We start from the raw sequence: 23,987 nt of genomic DNA, 5'->3' as shown, positions 1-23,987 counted from the left end.
ACAGAAAATAGAGCTATAAATGTTTTTATACATCCTCAGTTAGAGTTTGTTTTACTTAAGGCTAATCGCTCCCTTAATCTTTTGTTGTTGTTCAGTCCCAGTATAAGTTTTTATGACCCCATTCAGGGTTTTCTCAGCAAAGACATTGGAGTGGCTTGCCATTTCCTTCTCCAGCTCATTTTACAGATAAAGAAACTGAGATAAACAGGGTAAAGGGTTACACAGCCAGTAAATTTGAACTTGGGAAGATGAATTTTCCTGATTCGGCCTTGCACTCAATCCACTGTGTTATCTACCTGAACCTCCCTTAATCTATTCTCTCTTTAATTTTCCCTTCTCTCTTATTTCCTGATTGAGCTGTGTGTGTGTGTGTGTGTGTGTGTATCTTTCAGATCCCATTGAAATAATCAGTAAAGTGGGAGCCACTAGGTCCCAGACAGCCCCTTCCTTCCACCTTGGGCCGGCTGCTAATATATTATAGTAATAATTAATGTTACTGGTTATATCAATCTGATGTAACCTTTTCACTTTGACTCTCCTTCCTCCCACCCTGGTCCAATCCTTTGGAGCAAAATTAAATCACTCTAATCGCTCCTTCCCCAAGACTGCCCTTCAAATACCTGCATATGGCTCTCATGTTTCCCTCCATGTTTTCTTCTTCCCAGGCTAACCATCCCCAGTTCCTTCAGACGATCCCGAATTCACCCAAGAATCACTGATCCAGATTCTTGGGAGGAACCAGAAAGGAGAGAGAAGAGGAGGGGAGTGTGGGGAACAGCCTATTTTAATCAGATCACCAAGAGTCAGCAGCCAAACTGACTCTGAACTAAACAGGAAGGGCGTCACAATTAAGGGAAGTGCACCCGGCAGTTGGCTGAAAAGCTGAGTCCCCATCACATGCATCTGCGGGGCTCCATCCCAGAGAGACTTGGGGACTGTCCCAGCTAGCCAGCTATGTGATGGAAGCAAACTGGGATCATCTTGGATGTTCATTTAAAGTCTCCTTCCTCAACTGTAAAATTAGGAGATCTGGTCCCAAAAAAGTTCAAGGTGAATCTAGGGGCCAGCCCCAGCAGTGGAGTGTGTATGGTGGAGGAGGTGGGGGATGAGTCTCCACTCCCTGCAGATCAGTAGCCTGCCTCCCTTCTGCAGGTCTGTGGGGGGCCAGGCTGAGGATGAAGGCCCAAGGTCTAGCCCAGTGGTTCTCAAACTTTTGTTTTCAGTATCTTTATCCTATTAAAAATTATTGAGGCTCTCTCCAAAGCGTTTTTGTTTATCTGGATTATATTTATAGACATTTACCATATTGGAAATAAAAACTATTTTTGAATTTGTAGACCCTCTAAAAGGGTTTCAGAGATCCCCAGGATTCTCTAGACCATACTTTGAGAACCACTGGTCTAGCCTCTTTCCTCTTGGGGCTGCGATGGAAGCTGGGGCTTCTCTCCAAGTCATAAGGCCACAGGGACAGAGGGAAACATGTGGCATTAGCAATATGAGGCCGGAGGAAGGCTATAAAAATAAGGAACGGCTTAAGAGCCACCAGTTAGGACCATGAGCCACATAAAACAGAGCTGTTTGTCCCGGACACATCCTGATCAGCTGTGATTGTGCTGTAACCCTCAGCCTCTTCCAATTATCCTGCACACGCACTCAGACTATTCTTTTTCATTTATACATTTCAAGAGGGTAACTCATTAGCTCAACAACCTTCAGCACTCCCTACTGCCACTGAGGAAAGTCCACCTTCCTCTCTGGGACAGCTGAAGCAATCCACACCTTCTCTCCTGTTTCTCCCTTCCACATACTCTAGAATTATGCCAAACAGGTCAGCCCCCAGTGCCCCCAAATGCCCTGCGCTTCCTAGCCTTCCTGCCTTCGCTCATTCTATTCCATATGCGTGCCCTCAGCCTCTTTACTGAATCACAGCTCAAATAGTATCTCTTATAGGGGGCAGAATACTGGGGCCAGAGGTATTTGAATCCACAGCTTCTACCCCTCAATATCAACATGATCTTGGGCTTCAGTGTCCTCATCTGAGAGACAAGATTCAAAACAGATGAAGTCTCCTTATGATCTTCTTCTAGGTCTTCCAATTCAGTGAGCTAACTCTTCCCTGGGACCTCATCTACAAATTTTTCTTGTGCCTTTCAAATGCTCTTATCTAGAATGTTTACCATGATTCCCTGCCCTTGGGCCTTATCTCCTTTCAAAACCTACTAGAATGGAAACTCCTCAAAAACAGGGACCATAGTTCACTTAAACCCAGCAGCAGCTCTTTGTGCTTAGCATAGACTTCCCCAGTTAAGTGCTCAGTAAATGTCTGCTGAATTCTCTGACCCAGGCTGCCAGCAGATGCCACCTAACACAAGGAAAGGATGGAACTGGCCTCCCTGAGGCCCCCACGCCCAGATCTCTGCCCCCTGCAGTCCACCCTCCACTAAGCTACCAACTGTGAGTTGTACCCCCTACTCCTTCCATTACCCCGGGAGAAAAACCTAATCCTTTGACCTGCCCCCCTCCCTTACCAGTCTTTTTACACCATCTTCTGCTGTCCAGACACTGGCCTTCTCCCAAAGATGCCCAAACTGGTCATTTTTTTCTGGCTGTTTCTGAGCCTGAAATCCTTTCTCTCCTCATCTCTACCTCCTGGCTTCCTGTAAGTCCCAGCTGAAATCCCATTTTTCCCAACTCTCTTTAATGCTAATCCTTTCCAGTTTTCTCAATTCATATCTTGTTTGTATATTGTTCTTTGTATGGCGTCTCCCTCATTAGACTCCTCAGTGTTAGGGTTTTTTTTTTGTTTTGTTTTGTTTTGTTTTTTTTGCCTTTCTTTGCTCCCTGGTGCTTAGCACAGTACTTGGTATAGAGTAGGTGCTTAATAAATTCTTATTAATTTGATTAGACTGGCCTATCATCTTAGAGAGTAGCTTGGAGGGAACTAGGAAGTGAAATGATTTTTCTTGGATCACACAGAGGCAGCTAGGTGGTCCCATAGAGCACAGAGCCCCAGCCTGGAAGTGCTAGTCCATAGTTTCCTGGAAGATTTACATTCTGAGTTCAAATCTGGAGCTTTACCACTCTGTTTGCCTTAATTTCCTTATTTGTAAAATGAGCTGGAGAAGGCAATGCCCAGCTCCTCCAGGATCTTTTCCAAGAACACCTCAAATGGAGTCACAAAGAGGTAGATCTCTAACAAAAGGATCAAAAAGCTAATATTAAGTGTTAGAACTTGAACTTGGATCTATTGTCATTTCCTACCCATTACACTTCACTGCCTCTCCTCTTCCTCCTGCTTTTTTATTTTTTAGTAAGATTTTACGTTCCAAATTTCTTCCCTTCCTCTATTCCCTCCTCTCTCCCCAAGACTACAAGCAATCTCATATAGGTTATACACATACAATCCTTCCTCCGGCCACGAGGAACTGACTAGTTTCCCGTCAACTGAAACTTAGGACTAAAACCCCCAAAAGAACGGAGAGAACCCAAGAACCTTAAGAAGTAGAACTAAGCAAAGACACTTGTTTGCAAAATCTCCGACAGGTCTGGTCCCTTTGTTCCAGGAGCAATGAGTTCTTCAATTTAACAGACATTTATTAAGCACCTACTGTATGCCAGGCACTGTGCTGGGTTCTTCTATATTGAAACTCATCAGTGCATTTTATAGAGGCAGCAAAAGTGGTCTGAGCTAGAGGCAGAAATCCATCTCTTTTGCTTATTGTCTTGAACTGCAAGGTTCTTTGAGCCTCAGTTTCCTTTTCTGTAAAAGGGAAGTGATCATATAGCCTTCACAGGGTTGTTTTAAAGTCAAGACAAGTACCAAGAACTTTGCAACTTTGTTTAGACTAGTATTTAAATAGCACTGATCATTATTACTATTGGGACAGCTGGATGGCACATTGGACAGAGCACTGAGCCTGGAGTCAGAAAAATTCATTTTCCTGAGTTCAAATGTGGCCCCAGACACTTCCTAGCAGTGTGACCCTGGCTAAGTCACTTTATCCTGTTTGCCTCAGTTTCCTCATTTGTAAAATAAACTGGAGAAGGAAATGGCAAACCACTCCAGTGGGACTGAGCAGTGACTTAGGGAGGTTCTTCCAATCCCAATCATTTGCTCTTTGCTCACTCTCTGATTTTTCTCCCTTCCCTTTCCCTACTGTCCCATGAGCACACTGGAAAAAGCACTGGACATAGGATTTGGACTACTTATCTTATAAGACTATTTCCTTTCTCTGGGTCTCAGTTTCAATGTTGATAAAATGGGTCTGTAATAATAGTGCTCCTATTTTCTCATAGGAAAAGGTAACACTTTATAAATTATCAAATGACATGGAAAGGTAAACAATTATTGTCTTTAATGTTCCGTCCAGTCATCCCCACTTCTTAACCTTGTGGTCAGTGACCTCCCTGTAGGTATTGCTCAATTCCATTGGGGACTATCTGCTATCAAAGAACTGAGAAGACCTGGTCCTTTTCTCTGCTCTCGGAGGTTTTGTGAAGGAGCTAGAGCATTGTAACTGCAGGATCTAATTCTATCCTTGGAGGGCTCTATTCTAATCCCATCTCTGACACCCTGTGACCCTGAGCATAGTTTCCTCTCTGAACATCAGTCTCTTCATCTGTAAAATGCTGAAAATAAGACTTGCAACTATATCCCTTCAAAGCTAGTTGTGAGGAAAGCCCTTTGTACTCTTCCAAGTGCTATAGAAACTCAATTAAAATTCAACAAATAGAGTTTCTTAAAAGTTAAAAAATGTCCTTATTAAGTGCCTTTTGAAAGCAAGGTGATCTCATTTTTCTTCAACCTTGAGTGCTCAGTCAATGGTGTTACCACTAGGGGTGCAGTAACTGGGATTTGAGCTCCTCTGTCTAAACTGAGCTGGGATAAATTTAAACCTGAACAGATGGCATACTCAGGGAAATTAAATTAAGAAAAGTCAGAATTAAATTAAAAATTCTGAGTTCCAGGAAAAGCGATGCTTAGGGGATTTGAAAATAGAATTTTTAACCTCTGCAACATCCCTCTATCTCCTGGCACACATGGCCTGGCGAGAGACAGCTGGCTTCTGGGCTGGTCCCCAACAGTAAATGAATATGGGGCTAACATGGAGATGGAGGCTCTTACCCTGAGGGTGGAGAAAGGAGGCTGCTTTAGCTAGCCATGCTTGGTCATACCAAGGTCCCCCTACCCCCAGTTCCTTTAAGTCACCATTGCTTTAGGACAGACCGGTTTCAGATGCATGAGAGGGAGATACAACAACAAAGAACAGAATTATGGAGAGGTCTCAGGCCTGGGAATCAGGAGACTCCAGTTGTTGTCTTGGCTCTTCCAATGACTCAGTGAGTGATCTGGGGCAGATACCTCATTATATATATTAGAATATAATTTCCTTGTGAGTAGGGATTGTTTCATTCTTTGTACTTATATCCCCGGGGTGCCTGTCATAGAGCAGGTGCTAAACAAACATTTATTGACTGAGTGATCTATGACCCTATTTACCCCTTTGCAAATTGAGGATATTGGAGGAGATGTTCTCTGAGATTTCTCTCAGCTCTTTCTTTCTAAGATCCCTTCTAAGTATGCCATTCAAAGGCCTCTTCTAGCTCTGGTGTACTGTGTTCTAAGGTGGTCCCTCTCAGTCCTAGCAGTCTAGATTCTAAGGTCCTTCCTAACCCTAAGAGTCTAACTTCTAAGATCTCTCCCAGTTCTGACATTCTATGTTCTAAGGTCTCACCAAGATCTTACACTCTATGTTCTAAGTCTCACCAAGCTCTCACATTCTACATTTTAAGCTCCCTCCTAGTTCTGACATTCTATGTTCTAAGATCTTGCCAAGCTCTTATATTTTATGTTCTGGTCCCTCCTACTTCTGACATTCTATGTTCTAAGGTTCCACCAAGCTCTTGCATTGTATGTTCTAAGGTCCTTCCTAACCCTAAGAGTCTAAGTTCTAAGATCTCTCCCAGTTCTGACATTTTATGTTCTAAGGTCTCAACAAGTTCTCACATTCTACATTTTAAGGTTCCTTTTAGTTCTGACATTCTATGTTCTAAGGTCCCACCAAGCTCTTACATTTTATGTTCTAAGGTCCTTCCTAACCCTAAGAGTCTAAGTTCTAAGATCTCTCCCAGTTCTGACATTTATGTTCTAAGGTCTCACCAAGATCTTACACTCTATGTTCTAAGGTCTCACCAAGCTTTTACATTCTATGTTCTAAGGTCTCACCAAGTTCTCACATTCTACATTTTAAGGTTCCTTCTAGTTCTGACATTCTATGTTCTAAGGTCCCACCAAGCTCTTACATTTTATGTTCTAAGGTCCCTTTCAATTCTGACATTCTGTATTCTAAGGTCTTGTCAAGCTCTTATATTCTCTGTTCTAAGGTCCCTCCCAGCTGTAACAATCTATGTTCTAAAGTCTCTCTTAGTCCTAAGTGTCCATGTTCTAAGATTTTGCTAAACTTTTATTGTCTATATTCTAAGGGTCCTTTCAGCTCTGAAATTCTGCTCAAAGCCTCTCTCAGTTCTGATATTCTGTGTTCTGAGGTCCCTTCTAACTCTACTAATCTATGTTCTAAGGTCCCAGTTGTGACATTCTGTGTCCTAAGGTTTCAGCAAGCTCTTTCGTTCTCCTCCTAGCAGATATTCTGTTCTAAGACCTCTCCCAGTTCTGATTCTGTGTTTTTAGGTCCCTTGTAATTCTGACACTCCTTCCACTCTGATACTCTGTGATCTAAGGCCCCTCCAACTCTGCTGTCCAGTATTCAGAGGTCACTTCTAGCTCCCAGGTACTCTGAGTTCAAACTTCTGAGGAGACTTCAGAAACAACGGAGTCTTGATCACAGCAAATGTGGCTGTTCAGAATCTAGTAGGTAGATAGGTGGCAGGCTGCCCAATCCACTTTGGGAAAGGGTGTGCTAGCACACCATGCCAGGGAGCAGAGATGGTGAATGAGAACTACCCCCGACTCTCCTTTAGGCAAGACTCATTTCCATCCTGGCCCTGGGTGGGAACCTGTCCTCAACGCTTTGGTTTCCCAGGGTTTTCAGAGACCACTGAACAATGCACTAATAAGAGGATAAATATTTAGTTACAGAAGTGACTGCTTGACTAAGCTGGCCTTGGAGCATAAACATGTTTTGCAGGTAGGGACATGTGGATGGAGCTGAGGAACAGGTAAGATACCCCAAGGGAGTAACCACAGCAGGGGCTCCATTTAGTTTCCAGAGTACGTAAGGATTTATTTCTAGAGCATGAAGAGAATTATTTCTTGAGCATGCAGAGGTGCAAGGGACTGTCCTCCCTACAATCCAGGAAGCAATTAAACCAAGAATGATCATCCTTGGAGATGAGGAAACCAAGTTTTGGGGAAGAGGTGGGAATTTGCTGAGCATCATCATTGTGAATGCTGAGGTCAGACTCAGGTTCAGACATACCATACCATACCAAGACCGAGTTTCAACAGTCAATAGATTGTCAAGAAAGTTGGGATGACTTGGGTCTGAACTAACCTCTTCTGCTAAGTCATTTTACTTTTCAGTGACTCAATTCCTTTATCTGTAAAAAGAATTTCATAATTCTTATCTAGCTCAGATTCTAGTTAAGTTTTTTTTTTTTTTAAATCCACTGCTCAACCCATCTTCCATCAGCTGCTAAGGTGCTTTTTCCTAAAGCATACTTTAGGTCCTCTTCAATGAACTCCAGTGACCTTTGGGTTCAACTAGAAAGTCCTCAGTTTACTCTGAATGTTCTTCATAATCTAGTGACTTCCCACCTTTTCAATTTTCTTTTAGTTATACCTTAGACCTCTATGCAATCTCTAATATCCAGTCACACTGGTCTACCTGGAATGTCTCATATACATAATTCTATCTCTATGTCTATGTCTTTGATTGGCTTTTCTCAGTGTCTGGAAAGCTCTGCCTCATCATTCTGGCTCTATGTTTCCTTAAGACAAGATGCCTAAGAAGTAATTTTTTTTTCAAGATTCAGCCTAAGTTCCATCATCTAGACCAGGGGTCCTCAAACTACAGCCCGCGGGCCAGATGCAGTAGCTGAGGATGATTATCCCCCTCACCCAGGGCTATGAAGTTTCTTTATTTAAAAGCCTACAAAACAAAGTTTTTGTTTTTACTATAGTCCAGCCCTCCAACAGTCTGAGGGATAGTGAACTGGCCCCTTATTTAGAAAGTTTGAGGACCCCGATCTAGAGGAAGCTGTTTCTAGGCTTCCAAACTGATAACTCCTTTTCTGAGATAATCTGCCATCAATTTTGTAGATATCTTGTATGGACCAAGTTCCTTACATGCTGATTCCCCCACTAGAATGTGACCTCCTTGAGGATAGAGACCATTTTTTTGGTCTTTCTTTGTATCCTCAGTGCTACAATATAATGACTGACACATAGTAAGTGACTAATAAATGACTGCTAACTTCCTGACACTTATTTAGTTCCCACAAAGTACAGAACACTAGGCTAGCCCCTGGGGAAGGTACAAAGCTTCCTTGTGGAACCTATAGCCTAGAGAAAATAAGTACTTTCTAATTATAGTTATATATCCTTGTCAAGAAATGTGACCATGTTTCCTGAGGTAATATGCTCTGTCCTTAGAAATTAGGTAGGATGTAGCTGGACAAGTTTCTAGATGGAATGGGCTTTGGAGCACAAAATGCTTGTACTGAAAGGGATTTTAGAATATGGAAAGTTAGAGTGGGGAGGGGTCTCAGAACTGAAAATGTCAGAGCTGGGAGGGCCCTTAGAACACAGAATGTTAGACCTGGGAGGACTCTTAGGAACCAAAATGTCAGAGCTAAGTGGGTCTTTAGAACAGAGAATGTCAGAGCTGGGAGGGCCCTTAGAGCCTATGATGTCAGAGGTGGGAGGGCCCTTAGAACCCAGGATGTCAGAGCTGAGAGGGCCCTTAGAATCCAGGATGTCAGAGCTGGGAGGGCCCTTAGAATAGAAGATGTGAGAGCTGGGAAAGATCTTACATTAAATACACCTCTGTACAATTCATCTCACAGATATTGTGGGGATAGTCCATTGTAAACCTGAAAGTGCTACAAAATTATAAGTTCCTACCACTGACTATATATAAGTGGTTGTATGCTTTAGAGAAACTTAGGGAGGAAATACATCTTTACATTCTCAGGGTAGAGACACATTGGGGTTTGCAGCACTCAGGTGGTCAGGGGATGCTTCCTCTGAAAGATAGTCTGTGGCAGGAAACCAAACTTATTTGTATATCTCCATCTGGGGCTGCTAACTATATAGGTATATTCTTTATTAACCTCTGTTCCAGTGAGAAAACCAAGGCCCAGAGAGATGTGACCTTTCCAGGGTCATGTAAATTGTTAATAGCAGCACTTACATTAAAACTCAGGGCACCAGCTTCAGAACATATTTTTCATTCTGTCAGTCTCTGGATACAGCGTCCAAAAAGAATCCTTCTCTGTTTCTTCCTTTAATGGTCAGAGATGAATACAGAGGTGTATTGTAAGACCTTTCCCAGCTCTTTTTAGTCTGTCTTGGATCAGGGTATTGCTGAGAGGAGTTAAGTCGATCATAGTTGATCATTATATAATCTTGCTGTTGCTTTGTACGATGTTATAATTCTACTCATTTCACTCAGCATCAGTTCACGTAAGTATTGCAGGCTTTTCTGAAATCAGTCTGCTCATCATTTCTTATAGAACAATAATATTCCATTGCATTCAAAGACCATAACTTATTCAACCATTTCCCAACTGATGGGCATCCACTCAGTTTCCAATTCCTTGCCACTACAAAAAGGGCTGCTACAAACATTTTTACACATAGCATGACATAGTTAAGAGAGTTAAGAGCTCAGAGACAAGAAGACAAGGGTTCAGATCCTAATTTTGAAACTAAGCAGCAGCTATGTGATACTAATAGAATCACTTAATCTCTCTCTGTTCCTCATTTCCTCATTCAACTCTCAGAGACTTATTTGAGACACAGTTAAATCCTCTGATGATGGAATCACAAATCTTTCCATATTCTTCATCTTAAAATTGGGTCAAAAACGCAACTCTCTCCCTTTATAGGTCTTCCAGAAGAAGAGGGCTTTAGAAAACTTTGTAAAAGAGCTTAATCATAGCCTTTGGAATCGGAGATATCAAAATCTAGACCATGACATATCTGAAGAAGCCATTTCCCTGGCTTCCCTATGTTCAACTGCTCTTCTTTGAAGACTGGCGGTGTAGAGAGCTCACTACCTCCCAAAGCAGTCCATTGCACTCCTTGCTAGTACATATGTTACTATTAAGAAGTATTTCCTGCTGCCCTTTAGTGACCGTCAATTCGGGGAAACTCACTACCTTCCCAAGCAGTCCATTCTCTTCTGCATTTGGACAGTTCTTATTGTTAGGCAGTATTTCCTTATATGGATCCAAATTCTACCTCCTACCATCTTCCACCCACTTCTACCCTCTGGGGTAAAGCAAACCAATTCTAATCTCTCTTCTATGTTAGTAAAAGGCAGCAATCATATTAACATGAACTGTTGGGGGAAAGCAGCCCTCTGAGGGCCTGCTTTGGGAATTAAGTAAATTCTCTCAATGTTTTTCCCCCGCTTGCTATTTTTTTTTTAACAGACCTTAGATAAAACGAGAGGCGCTCCAATGAACCTTTGAAATAACAACTGACTCTAGAGCAATGGAAAAAACGCTGGATGGAGTTCCCAAAAGACTCAGGCTGGAATTCCAGCCCTGATGCTGAACATTACATAGTCTCTACCACACTAGACTTCAGTTTTCCCATCATGAAACAGAGCACAAGGCAGCCTGGAGTAATCATAATAAGCTAGCATTTATATAGTGCCTTTAGATTTGATCCTCCTAACAACCCAAAGGGGTAGATGCCATGAGTAGCTCCATTTATAGACAAGAAAAGTGAGGTGAAGAGAGGTTAAGTGATTTGCCTAGGGTTACATAACTAGTAAGCAGCTAAGTCAAATTTAATTCCTGATTCCAGTGTTCTATCCACAGCAACATAATAGCTGTGTCTGTGGTAGGGAGGACCAAGATTAGGGTCAAGAAGATCCAGGTTCAAACTGGAAAGACTTCCATGAGCTGATGCAAAGTGAAATGTACTCTGTACAAAATAATAGCAATATTGGAAGATTCAGAAAAACATGGAAAGATTTCCATGAACTGATCCAAAGTGAAATGTACTCTGTACAAAGTAATAGCAATATTGGAAGATTCAGAAAAACCTGAAAAGATTCCCATGAGCTGAGGCAAAGTGAAATGTACTCTGTACGAAGTTACACCAATATTGGAAGATTCAGAAAAACCTGAAAAGACTCCCATGAGCTGAGGCAAAGTGAAATGTACTCTGTACGAAGTTACAGCAATATTGGAAGATTCAGAAAAACCTGGAAAGATTTCCATGAGCTGATGCAAAGTGAAATGTACTCTGTATAAAATAACAGCAATATTGGAAGATTCAGAAAAACCTGAAAAGACTTCCATGAACTGATGCAAAGTGAAACATACTTGTATAAAGTAATATCAACCTTATAAGATGATTGGCTGTGAATGACAGCTATTCTCAGCAATACGATTCAAAAAAAGTGTCTGAATACAGATTGAAGCATACTTTGTTAACTTTATTTTTCTTGTGGATTTTTTTATCTATGTTTTCTTTCATAACATGACTAGTATGGAAATGTTTCTTTTGCATGACTATACATGTATAACATATTGAATTACTTGCATTTTTATTGGGGGAGGTGGGAAAGAAGGAAGGGAGAGAATCTGGAACTCAAGGTTTTTATTATTATTATTTTATTAAAGCTTTTTATTTTCAAAACCTATGCATAGATAATTTTCAACATACACCCTTGAAAAACCTTGTGTTCCTAATTTTTTTCTCCCTTCTTTCCACCTTCTCCCTTCGATGGTAAGTAATCCAATATAGGTTAAACATATTCAATTCTTCTATACATATTTACACAATTATCATGCTGCACAAGAAAAATCAAATCAAAAAGGAAAAAAATGAGAAAGGAAAAAAAATAAGTAAACAAAAACAAAAAGGTGAAAATACTATGTTGTGATCCACACTAAGTCCCCATAGTTCTCTATCTGGGTGCAAATGGCTCACCATCACAAGACCATTGGAAATGACCTTAATCATCCCACTGTTGAAAAGAGCCACATCCGTCAGAATTGATCGTTGTATAATCTTGTTACATTGTGTACAATGTAGAACTCAAGATTTTAAAAATGAATGTTATATAATTTAACATGTATAACATATATTAGATTGCTTGCCATCTGGGTGGAAGGAGGGGAAAATCTGAAACACAAGGCTATGCAAGGGTCAATATGGAAAAATCTGTGCATATGTTTTGAGGATAAAAAGAGTTAAATGAATGTCAAAAATTGTTTTTACATATAACTTGAGAAAAAATAAAATACTAAATTTAAAAAATCGAGGTTCAAGTCTAGTCATAAACCCACCCTGGGCAAATCAATGAATCTCTCAGTCCTCTGGGCAATTATCTAGGAAAACAAGCTGAATGAAGAGAAAGAGAAAGCACTGATCTGCTTTGTCGGAGGAAGCTCTTTTCCAGAAGTTCCCTGAGCTGATGAACTCATAGATATTATTAAAATATCTTTATTAGTTAAAAAGAGAAATATCCCATAGGTGGAAGGAAATCCCCACATCCCTAAATGATGTCTCATTTCCCCTCCCATTCCTCCATCCTTGTCCTGTTTCCTTTAAAGAAAGGTCTTCTAGGCAAGGGCAGAGATCTATTTGTCTGGCATCTGTAAAAGGAATTGTTCAGTTCATTCAGTTTAGTTCATCTGGCTTTGGTCAGATGACTTCTCCTGCTCTTCAAAGAGGTGGAATGATAATTAATAACAAAAACTAGCATTTACATAGTTTTTTATGTCTGCAAAGTGCTTTACAAATATCTCATTTGATCCTCTCAACAACCATTTGAGGCAAGGGCTATTATTGCTCCCATTTTGCAGAAGAGAAAACTGAGGCTGTAAGAAATTAAGAAATTTGTCCAGGGTGACAATGTCAATAAAAGTCTGAGGCTGAATTTGAATTCAGGTCTTCTTGATGCAAGATCCAGTACTTTATTGACTGTGTCATCCAGGGTAACTTGTTCACACTTTTACAGATGAGAAGCCTAGAACTGTGTTTTGTAAACTTTGAAGTACCATAGAAAATAGAAAATAGAGTTATTACTTAAATGGAAATCATTGCTATTCTTCCATAGTTTACCTGACAAAAAGACCTTAGATGTACATCAGCCCTGGGCTTTAATAAGCACATTATCATCTCATTTGATTCTCACACCAATCCCATGAGGTAGGTGATTAAAGTATTTTCTTTTGAGTCTGGACCTATGATTACACTGGCATTGAAAAATCCTGAGGTCAAAATTCTCTCCACTAATATTTCCAGTATAATATTTCCAGTATAATATTATTAATTAAGTAAATATAATTAATTAAGTAAATAATATTATTAAAATATCTTTATTAGTTAAAAAGAGAAATATCCCATAGGTGGAAGGAAATCCCCACATCCCAACTCCTTGGTAACTATTTTAGAGAAGTTTCTAATATGTTGAGATGTTAAATGTCCTGGCTAGGGACAGAATTAGAAGCAAGACATCCAGACTTCTGGCCTGGTTTTTAGCCACCATTCTACACTGCTGCTTCGTTTTATAGATGAGGAAAGCGAGCTTCTGTGACTTGATTTAGGTCACATGGTTAATAAATAGAAGAAGTAGAACCTGAACTCAGGGCTTCTGATCATTGCTCTTTACATTATACCAACCTGCCTCTGCTCCTCTGGGCTATTTTATAAACATGTCTGGCTATTGACAAATCTATTGGAACTCAAGTAATAAGAGTCTTTTTTTTTTTAATTCAAATATCTTTATTTTTTTATTATAATAACTTTTTATTGACAGAGTAATAAGAGTCTAACATATCTTAGGGCAGCTAGGGAATGCCATAGTGCATAGACCCGGAATCCTGAGTTCAAATTTGGTCTCAGACATTTACTAGCTGTGTGACCCTGGGCAAGTTACTTAATCCTTTGCCTCAGTTTCCTCATCTGTCAAATCATTTGGATGAGGAAATGGCAAACCACTCTAGCATCTTTGCCAAGAAAACTTGAAATTGGGTTATAAAGAGTTGGACATGACCAAAATGACTCAACAATAATATTTTAGAAATGAAGTGATTCAGGTTAATTCCAATAGATTTGTGATGAAGAGAGTCATCTGCATTCAGAGAGAGAATTATGGGGATTGAATGTGGTCATAACATAGTTTTTTCACTTTTTTATTGTTGTTTGCTTTCTTTTTGTTTTCTTTCTGATTTTTTCCCCTTTTGATCTGATTTTTCTTGTGCAACATAATAAATGTGGAAATATGTTTAAAAGAATTGCACATGTTTAATTTATATTGGATTACTTGCTGTCTAGAAGAAGGGGGAGGTGGGGAGGGAAGGAGAAGACTATGGAAAACAAAGATTTTGCAAGAGTGAATGTTAAAAATTATCTTTGCATGTATTTTGAAAAATAAAAAGCTATTATTATTAAAAATAAATTTAAAAAGCAGTTAGAGCAAAAAAACACCCCAGTAATACATTAGATTTGGCAACAGTCATTTTCCCACTTTTCTCTGTGGAATATCAGTGGGATGCTTTTCTATCCAAACTTTTAAAGTCATATTTTAAAGCTGAATAAGAAAACTTCCATTGGAGCTGAAGGGCTCCAGTTTGTCAGGTTCTCTGTTGGAAAGCTAGACTTTCATACTGAAGTTACTTAGCCAGGTAATTGCCGAAGGAGAGACCCCTTTACTAGATTTTGCTATTTCTGGTGTATAAAGTGTGTCTCTAGGTGGTCTGGGGTGGGGGAATGCTTCAAGGCAAGGAGGAAGTGGGTGCAAACAATCACACTTAGTACCCAATAAGGGCCTATATTGCAACCCTTTCATATGATCATATGAAGAATCTAAGCTCCATGAGGGCAGGGATGCACTCACTTTGGTCTTCCCATTCCCAAGCCTTGCATAGTGCTAGCACATTGTAGACTCTTACTAGAAGTTTATTGTTGATTGCTCATGGATTGGTCAGAGATAGAGCTGGAAGAGGCTCCTACAATTTACAGAGGACAAAGCTGAGATCCAAACATGATAGGTCACACAAACACTTCATCCAAAGTCAGGATTACAACCTAGACTCTCTGACTCCAAATTCGATACTCTTCCACTACAACACATTCATTCTCTCAGAGTTCCTTAAAGTCAAGAAGCCAACTTTGCTTCCCACTTTACCAGTCTGGTGAGTTGTTCAGAACAATAGAGATTTTTTACGGGTCTTTATGGGGCTTCATGGTGTACTGGAAAGAGCTCTGTACATGAAGTCAGGAGATCTTGGTTAAAACTTGACTTCTAGCACTTTGGGTCATAGTGGGTAATCTCTCTCTCTGAACCTCATCTTCAAAATTAGGAGGTAGGGAAAATAATATACCCAATAACTATAATGTAAATGAAAAGTAACAAAACCCCCGGAATTCTATGTAATTATAATGTCCATGCTTAGGTCTCAAAAAGAATTGGGGAAAATGAAGCTTCCTCCCCTCACCACAGAGGTTAGGGCCTAAGAGTGTGATACCTCAAATACATTTGCCAACTCAGTGGATGAGGTGATTAATTTTGCTGGACTGTTTTCCTCCTTTTTCTTTTCCTTTTTTGTTACAAAAGACGGACTGATTAGGAGAGAGAGCAAGGATATTTTTGGAAATAAAAGAAATGTAAATAAATGAGAGATTAATGAAAATATTTCAAAATTAAAGATATGACATCTGAGGCCAACCCAGATTCTGGGATTCTGTTTACGAAATAATTTCTTCAATATGTTTAAAAGGATAGTACATATTTAATTTATATCAGATTGCATGTTGTCTTGGGGAGGGGAGAAGTAAAAGAAGGAGAAAGAAAAATTTGAAACAAAAACCTTACAATGAATGTGGAAAACTAACTTACACGTATTTGAAAAAAAAATACTATTGAGAAAAAACCCCAACAAAATAATTTCCTCACTAGGATAGAAAATCAAGTATCCTTATCTTAATTTTACAGATATAGAACCTGAGATTCAAAGAGGGAACCAAAGAATACATAATGTCCCCTTCAAGGATCAGGACATATCTTTCCTACGTCAACTCACCCTGGTTCTGGATCCAGGCAAGTCACTTTAACTTTTGTACTTTAGTTTCCAACTCTGTAAAATGAAGAAATTGGCCTAGAAGATCTTAAGATTTTTTTTCAGCTCTAAATCTTAGATTCTGGGGTCAGTGGGGTCAGGGGCTGAAGAATGAAACTCATTTCTCGGCCTTAAAGTCTGGCACTGTCTATAGTCACCCTGTAGACAGAAAGGGCTGTGTGTGCCTAACAGAGTTCACTTAGATTTTTCTGAGCCTCAGTCTTCTATCAATAAAACTGGTATAATACTACAATAGGACCTACATTGTGTGGTTGTTGGGAAGCTCCCATAAGCTCTGCAAACCTTACAGCACTATATAAATGTGAGCTGCTCCCCACAAAAAGCTCCAGGAACTTCCTATTACCTGCTCCACTGTCCAAAGCCCTTCTTAATCTGCCCTCCTCTTTTCTACCTTTATTAACTGTTTTGCCTTTGGAAGCTGTTTCCCCATCCAGCCTCAGTTTCCTTATCTGTAAAAAGAAGGGACTGGATCGGTTAAACTCAAAGGTCCTTTAGGCTCTCACATTTAATGTCCCAAGGTCTCATTATCCCCACTTTGCATATGAGACAATAAATGGGAGCCCACAAGGTTCCCAGAAGTCAGGAGAGGCCCATCCAAGCATCCCCCAGGCTTAGTGCTGTGTCTGTCATACAAGAGCTTAGGGAATGTCAACAGATCACCTGGATCAAAATCCATTGCTCTGTTTCCCACAGCACTTCAGGCTTTATACATGAAGGGCTTTCCCCATTCAACACAGGAAATACAGGCCCCTGGGGGGACCCGCTTTTCAGGATGGAATGAATGGGGGGAAGAGGCTGGGCCTTCTCCACAGTGATGATGAGGCTGAAAGAGCCCTAGATAGGAAGTCAGGAGGCCTCAGCTCTGAGCCCTTGAAGCAGATTATTCCCTCCCTCCCCCATGGGCCTCAGTTTCCTGATGTGTAAAATGTGGGGGTCAATCCCTAGGGCTCACTCTAGTTCTGTCAATAACTGTATGTTTCCTGAGACAAAACAGTCCCCCAGAGTCAATTCTATGGGACTTCAGAGATATTCTGTTCAAAGCTGGCTCTTGATGTAGCTAGTCAGAAGCAGCAAAGAGAAAAACGACTTCATTTCTAAGGGACACTTTTGCCCTGAGGAGGAATTCTGTCCCCAAGAGCCAAGGGACAGAAACTTCCTGCAAGCTGTCCTAGCTGGCACACAGATTCATTCTCGGAGGACCCAGGCTGGCATCGGTCTGACTTGTGGGGGGAAGGGTGGCCTGACCATGGCCCACTGGACCCCAAGGCTGGTCCGTGAATCCTTGGGGAAAGAGGGCAGAGGAAGCAGGAAAAACAAACTATGGCACAAATCCTCAGAAAAATACGTGGGGAGGTCAGTGAGCCTACCTCACTATAGACACTAAGACTGGTCCCTGAATGCTCTCTGGAAAGGATAAAGTAGAAGGAAGTAGGAGGAGATGGGGAGATATAAAAGGGGAAGGACCCAGGTCTCTCATAAATAACAAGGGTTCATTAAGCATGTCCTCTGTGCCAGGTATTGTGCCAGGTATTGTGCCAAGTATCTGAAAGAGGGGCTCCCTAGCTCTATTCCACCCTAAATACCAAGGCTGCTCCTGAGCCCACTCTCCAAGCAATCAAAATAACAATTATCAGGGATCTGAATCAAATTCTTCCTGTGCAACAAGAGAACTGTTTGGTTCTGCACACATATATTGTATCTAGGATATACTGTGACATATTTAACATGTATAGGACTGCTTGCCCTCTGGGGGAGGGGGTGGAGGGAGGGAGGGGAAAAATCAGAACAGAAGTCAGTGCAAGGGGATAATGTTGTAAAAAATTACCCAGGCATGGGTTCTGTCAATAAAAAGTTATAATAATAATAATAATAAAAGAATTATCAGGGAGTGTGTAAAATAAGGGGGAGGAGAGAGGTTGGGAGACCCACAATGACACAGAAGAGACAGCATGATGAGGGTCCTGTCCCAACTTCATTGCAGATCCCTGAATTCTCTAATGACATAAAGAGACAGGGAGGTAGCTGGCCCCCTCATCCTAAACACAGTCTAGTTCTTGAGACATTTTTAAAGCAGATAGGGGAGAGGTGGGGGAGTTCAAAGGCAAAGGGAACTAGATAGGCTGGGGCCTTTCCTAGGAGAGAGGACAGGAGGTCACAGACTATACAAATCTGGTCCTCAGAATTTTCTTTAGGACCTCGCTTCTTAAACTGAGGGTCCTGACCCATATGGGGTCGTGTAATCGAATGTGGGGATCATGAATTTATTGTCAGTAAATGTTTGATTTGTATACCTATTTAACATACCTCTCTACCTGAGGTCACGTGGAAATGTCTTGGATTAAAAGGGGTCATGAGTGGGAAAAATTTAAGAAGCCCTGTTTTAGGGCATATGGAGCAGGGGGAAGAGAGGGAGGAAACCGAAGTTTCCTATGCTCTGCCGTATGTGTTGTGGCGTGGGGGGAAGGGTCTGGGAGGGAGTCTGCATATTAGGAGAGGGGTAAAGGAGGGGGGTGGGGTGGCTCTGGGAAAGCTGATCCGTGTAGGGGACGGGGCAAACGGGGTGCAGCGGTTAATGTTCAGAGTCTCTTTTTACATGTAGCTGGTCCATACTCCCGTGGGGCACAACTTCCCGGGCCTCGGTTTCCTCGGTTGTAGACAGAGTTGCCTCCAGCTCTAAATCCGTGCTCCTGTGAGCCACTGATCAGTCCGTGGGGCTGGGGGAGTGTGGGACGGGCCCGTGAAGCTGGGAGGGCCCCAGGGGCCGGCGCTGCCGCCTACCTGAACGCCATTGGGGTACACCTCGCCCTCCCCGAGGGAGTCCACCAAGTCTTCCTCATCCAGCGTGGCCCGCTTGTAGGACGACATCTGAAACAACAAATGCATAACCGAATCCCTCAGCACTTCCATGGCTTCTCGGGGGCGGCGGGAGTAGGGGCCCGAACCTCAGACTCGCATGGCCCGGCCCAGCCCCAGCCCCTGGCTGGCCCTTTGGGGTCGCGGCGGCGGCGGCGGCGGCGGCGCGGGGCTCACTCACCCCCAGCACAGAAAGCGCAGCAGCGAGCGCAGCGGCCACCGGGCTGGCAACGGGGCAGGGGCTCCGCATGTCGCTGCTTGGGCTCAGGCCGCCCGCCCTGCTGGGGCCGGGAAGGGCAGGGCACGGGGCCGGGCAGCCAGAGAGGGCGGGGGTGGGGCAGGGGCAGGAAGGGGGCGGGCCCCGCTGCCCACCCACCCCCTCCCCAGCGGAGACCCCACCCCCACGGGGAGAGAGCCCAGCGACGCGGCCCTGGCACGCCGGGCTCTGCCCCGCTCCGCTCCCGCCAGTGCCAGAAGCCTGGACAGGGCCCCAGAGCGGCTGGCCTCCGGAACCGCACGGGACCGGGCAGGTCGGGAGGAGGCAAACCTGAGCCAGCCTGTGGGGCTCCCTCTCTCCCAGGTGGCCACAATCTGCAGCTTTCTTTTTTTGCGGCGCAGAGGAGGCCGGGTGGGCATTTGGACTAGCGGACTGTCCCAGAAAAGTTAAGAAGTAGGTGTCTCCCTCCCTTTCCCTCCTTCCTTCTCTCATCTCTCCCTCTCCCTCCTCTTTCACCCTCTTCTTCTTTTCCTCCCACTTTCCATCACTTCCTCCCTCCCTTTTTGCCCTTCTCTTTCTGTTTCTTCCTTGTTTTCTTTCCCGTTCTCTCCCTCCCTCTTCCCCCCTCTTTTTCTTTCCCTCCCACTTTCCATCCCTCCCTCCTCCTCTTTCTCCTTTCTTCTGTTTTTTCCTCCCTCTTTCCCCTCCCCCTCTTGCTTCCTTTCTTTCCTTCCTCTTTATCTCCTTTCCCTCATTCTTTCTCCCTTGTCTTTCTCCCTTTCTCCTCTCTCCTCCCTTCAGTTCTTGGATAAAAGAAGGGTCATCACAAAGCCATCCCAATGTCACTTATTCTCTTCTCTCCCCCTCTCCAATCCATCTGCCACACAACAGCTGAAAGTATCTCCTAAAACACACATCTGGCCACAGCATCAGTCAAGAAACTTTTAAGTGCCTACTGTGTGCTGGATGAGCACTGTGGGGATTCAAAGACCAAAGTCAAACAATTACTGCCTCATCCAGTGTGGCCCGCTTGTAGGATGACATCTGAAACAACAAATGCGTAACTGAATCCCTCAGCACTCCCATGGCTTCTAGGGGATGGCAGGAGTAGGGGCCCAAACCTTAAACTCTTGTGGCCCGGCCCAGCCCCAGCCCCTGGCTGGCCCTTTGGGGTCGGGGCCCCCAAATGGATTCCACTTGCCTCCAAGGAATCCACTTATCATTTGCTTCCTCCCCCCCCAAAAAAAACCCAATCATTTTCAATAGCACCCTAATGTTTCTAAGGAAGAAAATACCAGCAACCTGGAATTCAGGACTCTTCATCGAACCCCTAGTTTTCCAAAGAGAATCTCAAAGGCCGCTTCCAGCTTGAAATCTATGATCTTATGTGCCTCCATAATCTAGCTCCAGCCTACCTCTTTACAACATTATTTCTCTATATTCCTTTTCAAGAACTCTATGTCTCAGGGCAAACCAGATTCTCCCTCCTGCCTCCCCTCATCTATGCCCATCAATGCTGAGCTCAGGTGCCCCTATGATTCTAGGGATAGCTTTCTTCTGTCCCTATACTCCCTCCCTGCCTGCCTACCTTGTGTCACACTTACCAGTGGAGATTCAGGCCCTCCCAGGAGTATAGAAGTCCAGAGGTAGAGACCACAACTTGTTTAGCTTTGTAGCCCTACTTAAACCAGCACAAAGAGTCTGTCCAACTGCAGAGAGGGTCAGTCCAACTGAAACTAGGGCTAGGGAACAGAGCTAGGGCTGTAGCTAGAGTCATCAGGAAACAGAAACTACCATAGTGGGAACCCCTGGGGGAGGGGTAAGGAGAGAGAGACACACAAAGACACAGACACAGAGACACTGACAGAGAGAAGGAGGCAGGCAGACAGACAGACAGAGAGATAGAGACACACAGAGACAGACAGGGAAGGAAGGAGAGAGAGAGAATGAGACAGAGAGAAAAAGATGGGGGGAGAGAGAGAAAGAGAAAGAAGAAGAAAAAGGAAGAGGGAGGAGGAAGAAGAGACTGACAGATGGAAACAGAGATAGAAAGATACACACAGTGATTCAGAAACAGAAACAGAGAGAAGGGGGAGCGGAAGAGAGAGCCCAGATAGAGATACAGAGACAGAGAGAGGCAGAGAAACAGGGACAGATAGAGACACACAGAAAGAGACAGAGAAAAAGTCAGAGACAGACAAAGAAAGAGAGAAAGCAAGATTTAGGCAGAGACAGAGAGAACAAAATAGAGAAAGAGACAGATAGAGACAGAGAGGAAGGAGGGAAAGAAAAAGAAAGGTGGGAAAGGGAGAAAAAGAGAACAAGAAGACAAAACTATCCTTACCCTCAAAGAATTCCCAATCTGAGGGAAATGACATAGAGGGGCACATAAAAGATATATCTAGAAAGTTAATGGAATATAATCTCAAAGGAGAAGACAGAAGGGATAGGGTGGGGCTCAGGATGGGCATAAGAAGGGCCTTCATCAGAATGTAGGATTTAGGCTGAGCACTGAAGGATGCCAGGGAAATTTAAGGAGGAAGAGTATAGGGGGACACTCAGTACAAAGATACAGAGATGGGGGTCAGGGGTGGAGCCAAAATGGCAGAGAGAAGCCAAAACATTGAGCTTCCCAGCTTTCCTCAGAATCAATGCTAGATCAAGTCTCTCAATGAATTTTGGAGTGAGTACCCACAAATAGTGTAATAATTTTTCAGTTTAAGATACTTGAAAGGACTTCAGAAAAGTTTTGTCTGAATTGGGCAGGGGAGAATATAGCCCAGTACAGGCTCAGTGCAGGTAATCTAGCTAGGAGACTCTCAGCTACAGTACAGTAGCAATGGCTACTCTGTCCTGGTTCTGAAGGCCAGTAGCTCAGCAGCCATCTGTGAGACCTCCAACACTATCACAGAAGGCAAATTGTGAGTCCTCAAGTCAGTATCACAGGTGGGACAAGGCTAGGCCATCCCAGGGAACAGCCGGCCCCAGTGCAACATTAAATCAGTCAGAAGTCCCATCTCCCTGCAAAAAAAAAAATTATATATATATATATATATATATATATAAAATTATATATTAATAACATATATATATATATATATATATATATATATATATATAGGAGTAGAATTCAACTCAAAATGAGCAAAAAAGCAAAAAGAGCACTGACCATAGAAAATTACACTATGGTGACAGAGAAGATCAGAACACAAACCCAGAAGAAAACAGCAATGGTAAAATGCCTACAATGTGAAGTCTCAAAGGAGGAGGTGAACTGCTTTCTCCAGGTCAAAAAGCTCTTTTGAAAGAGCTCAAAAAGGATCTTAAAAAAGAGAAAGGAGAAGAATGAGAAAAAGAAATGAGAACTATGCAGGAGAATTATGAAAGTTTTTTGGGGGGGAAGTCAACAATTTGGAAAAGAAAGCATAGAAATTGAAGAAAACAACTCCTTAAAAAATAAATTTGGTGAAATGGAAAAGGAAAACAATAACTTAAAAAATAGAATTGATGAAATGGAAAAAAATCCACTAAACAGAAATGGGGAACAAAAGCAAAAACAATTCCTAAAGCAAAAACAATTCCTGTTCTTAAAGAGCTTACATTCTAATTGGAGATGACAACATATATGCTGTATGTGTGTATATATTCCCATTCTCTTTCCCCTCGCCAAATCACCTTATATCAAGTGCACCTGTATATATGTATGTGTGTGTGTGTTGATGTGGAAGGAGTGCATTCTTGGCACTTAGAACAGCTAAAACAAAGGCGCAGAGGTAGGAGATGGAGTCCAGCATATGAGAAAGTGAAGGGAGGCCAATTTGGCAGAACCACAGTGTTCATGGAAAGAAATTATGCAGTGCTTTAAGAGAACAGGTGGGGGTGGGGAAGAGCTTGTAGGCTGTCTTTCAGGAATTTATGGAAACACATGCTATGTTCACTATTTTTTATTTCTCATGGTTTTTCCCTTTTGTTCTGATTTTTCTCTCTCAACATGATTCATAAGGAAAAATATTTTTAAAAATGTACATATATAACCAAAAAAAATGTTTTTTACCTGTAACTGGAAAAAATAACAACAACAACAAAAAGAATTTATGGAAACAATAAGAAGTCTTGGAGAGGCTGATCTGTACCAGGAAAAATGTTGCCACATCTAACCAAAGTAGAGAAGAAGAAGAGGCATCTGAACTAGGTCCTGAAAGGTACAATAATGAGGTCAAACTATCCTCTTGTAGAACATCTTTCCAGTATCCTCCTCTGAGCTCCTAAGTTCTCTGAAGTCCCTTCCAGGTTTGAAATCCTGTGCTTTTGGTCTATAATTATGATGTCAAGTTTGGTCCCAAAAGAAACATCAGAATGTCTCTCTTTTGCAAAAGTGGGGGAATATGGGTGTATAACACTGTATATAAGGTCATACTGGGCTAATATGTCCATTCATTTTGCTGAATATGCTTTCCTCTTTCTTTTTTTATTCTTTGATATAAGGGATGGTTCTCTGGGTTGGGGAAGGACATATTTAGAAATGGAAGTGATATAAAAACAAAGTTACCAATCAAAATGTTTTCAAGTAGAAACTATGATTCTCAAGAAATTTGAGTCTAGAGAAGCCCTGAGAAAATAAATACACCTT

General features: G+C 42.3%; 1 protein-coding gene across 5 annotated transcripts in view; it reads right to left on the bottom strand.

Annotated features, from left to right (window-relative positions):
* ECE1 (endothelin converting enzyme 1) overlaps window positions 1-23,987 on the bottom strand; it is a 173,768-nt gene that overhangs the window by 68,412 nt on the left and 81,369 nt on the right. For 2 of the 5 annotated variants that reach the window (XM_031962676.1, XM_031962680.1), the window contains exon 2: window positions 19,066-19,152. In XM_031962676.1, the coding sequence (XP_031818536.1) occupies window positions 19,066-19,152 (87 nt within the window). Of the gene's footprint in view, window positions 1-620; window positions 797-19,065; window positions 19,153-19,321; window positions 19,449-20,961; window positions 21,080-23,987 lie in introns of those variants that run through there. The other 3 variants (XM_031962678.1, XM_031962677.1, XM_031962681.1) reach the window with 3 other exon arrangements.

The sequence above is a fragment of the Sarcophilus harrisii genome, chromosome 3, assembly GCF_902635505.1.
Source record: "Sarcophilus harrisii chromosome 3, mSarHar1.11, whole genome shotgun sequence".
NCBI classification, from domain to species: domain Eukaryota; kingdom Metazoa; phylum Chordata; class Mammalia; order Dasyuromorphia; family Dasyuridae; genus Sarcophilus; species Sarcophilus harrisii.
The sequence above is the reverse complement of the archived record's forward strand: the minus strand, read 5'-3'. Positions and strand labels throughout refer to the sequence as shown.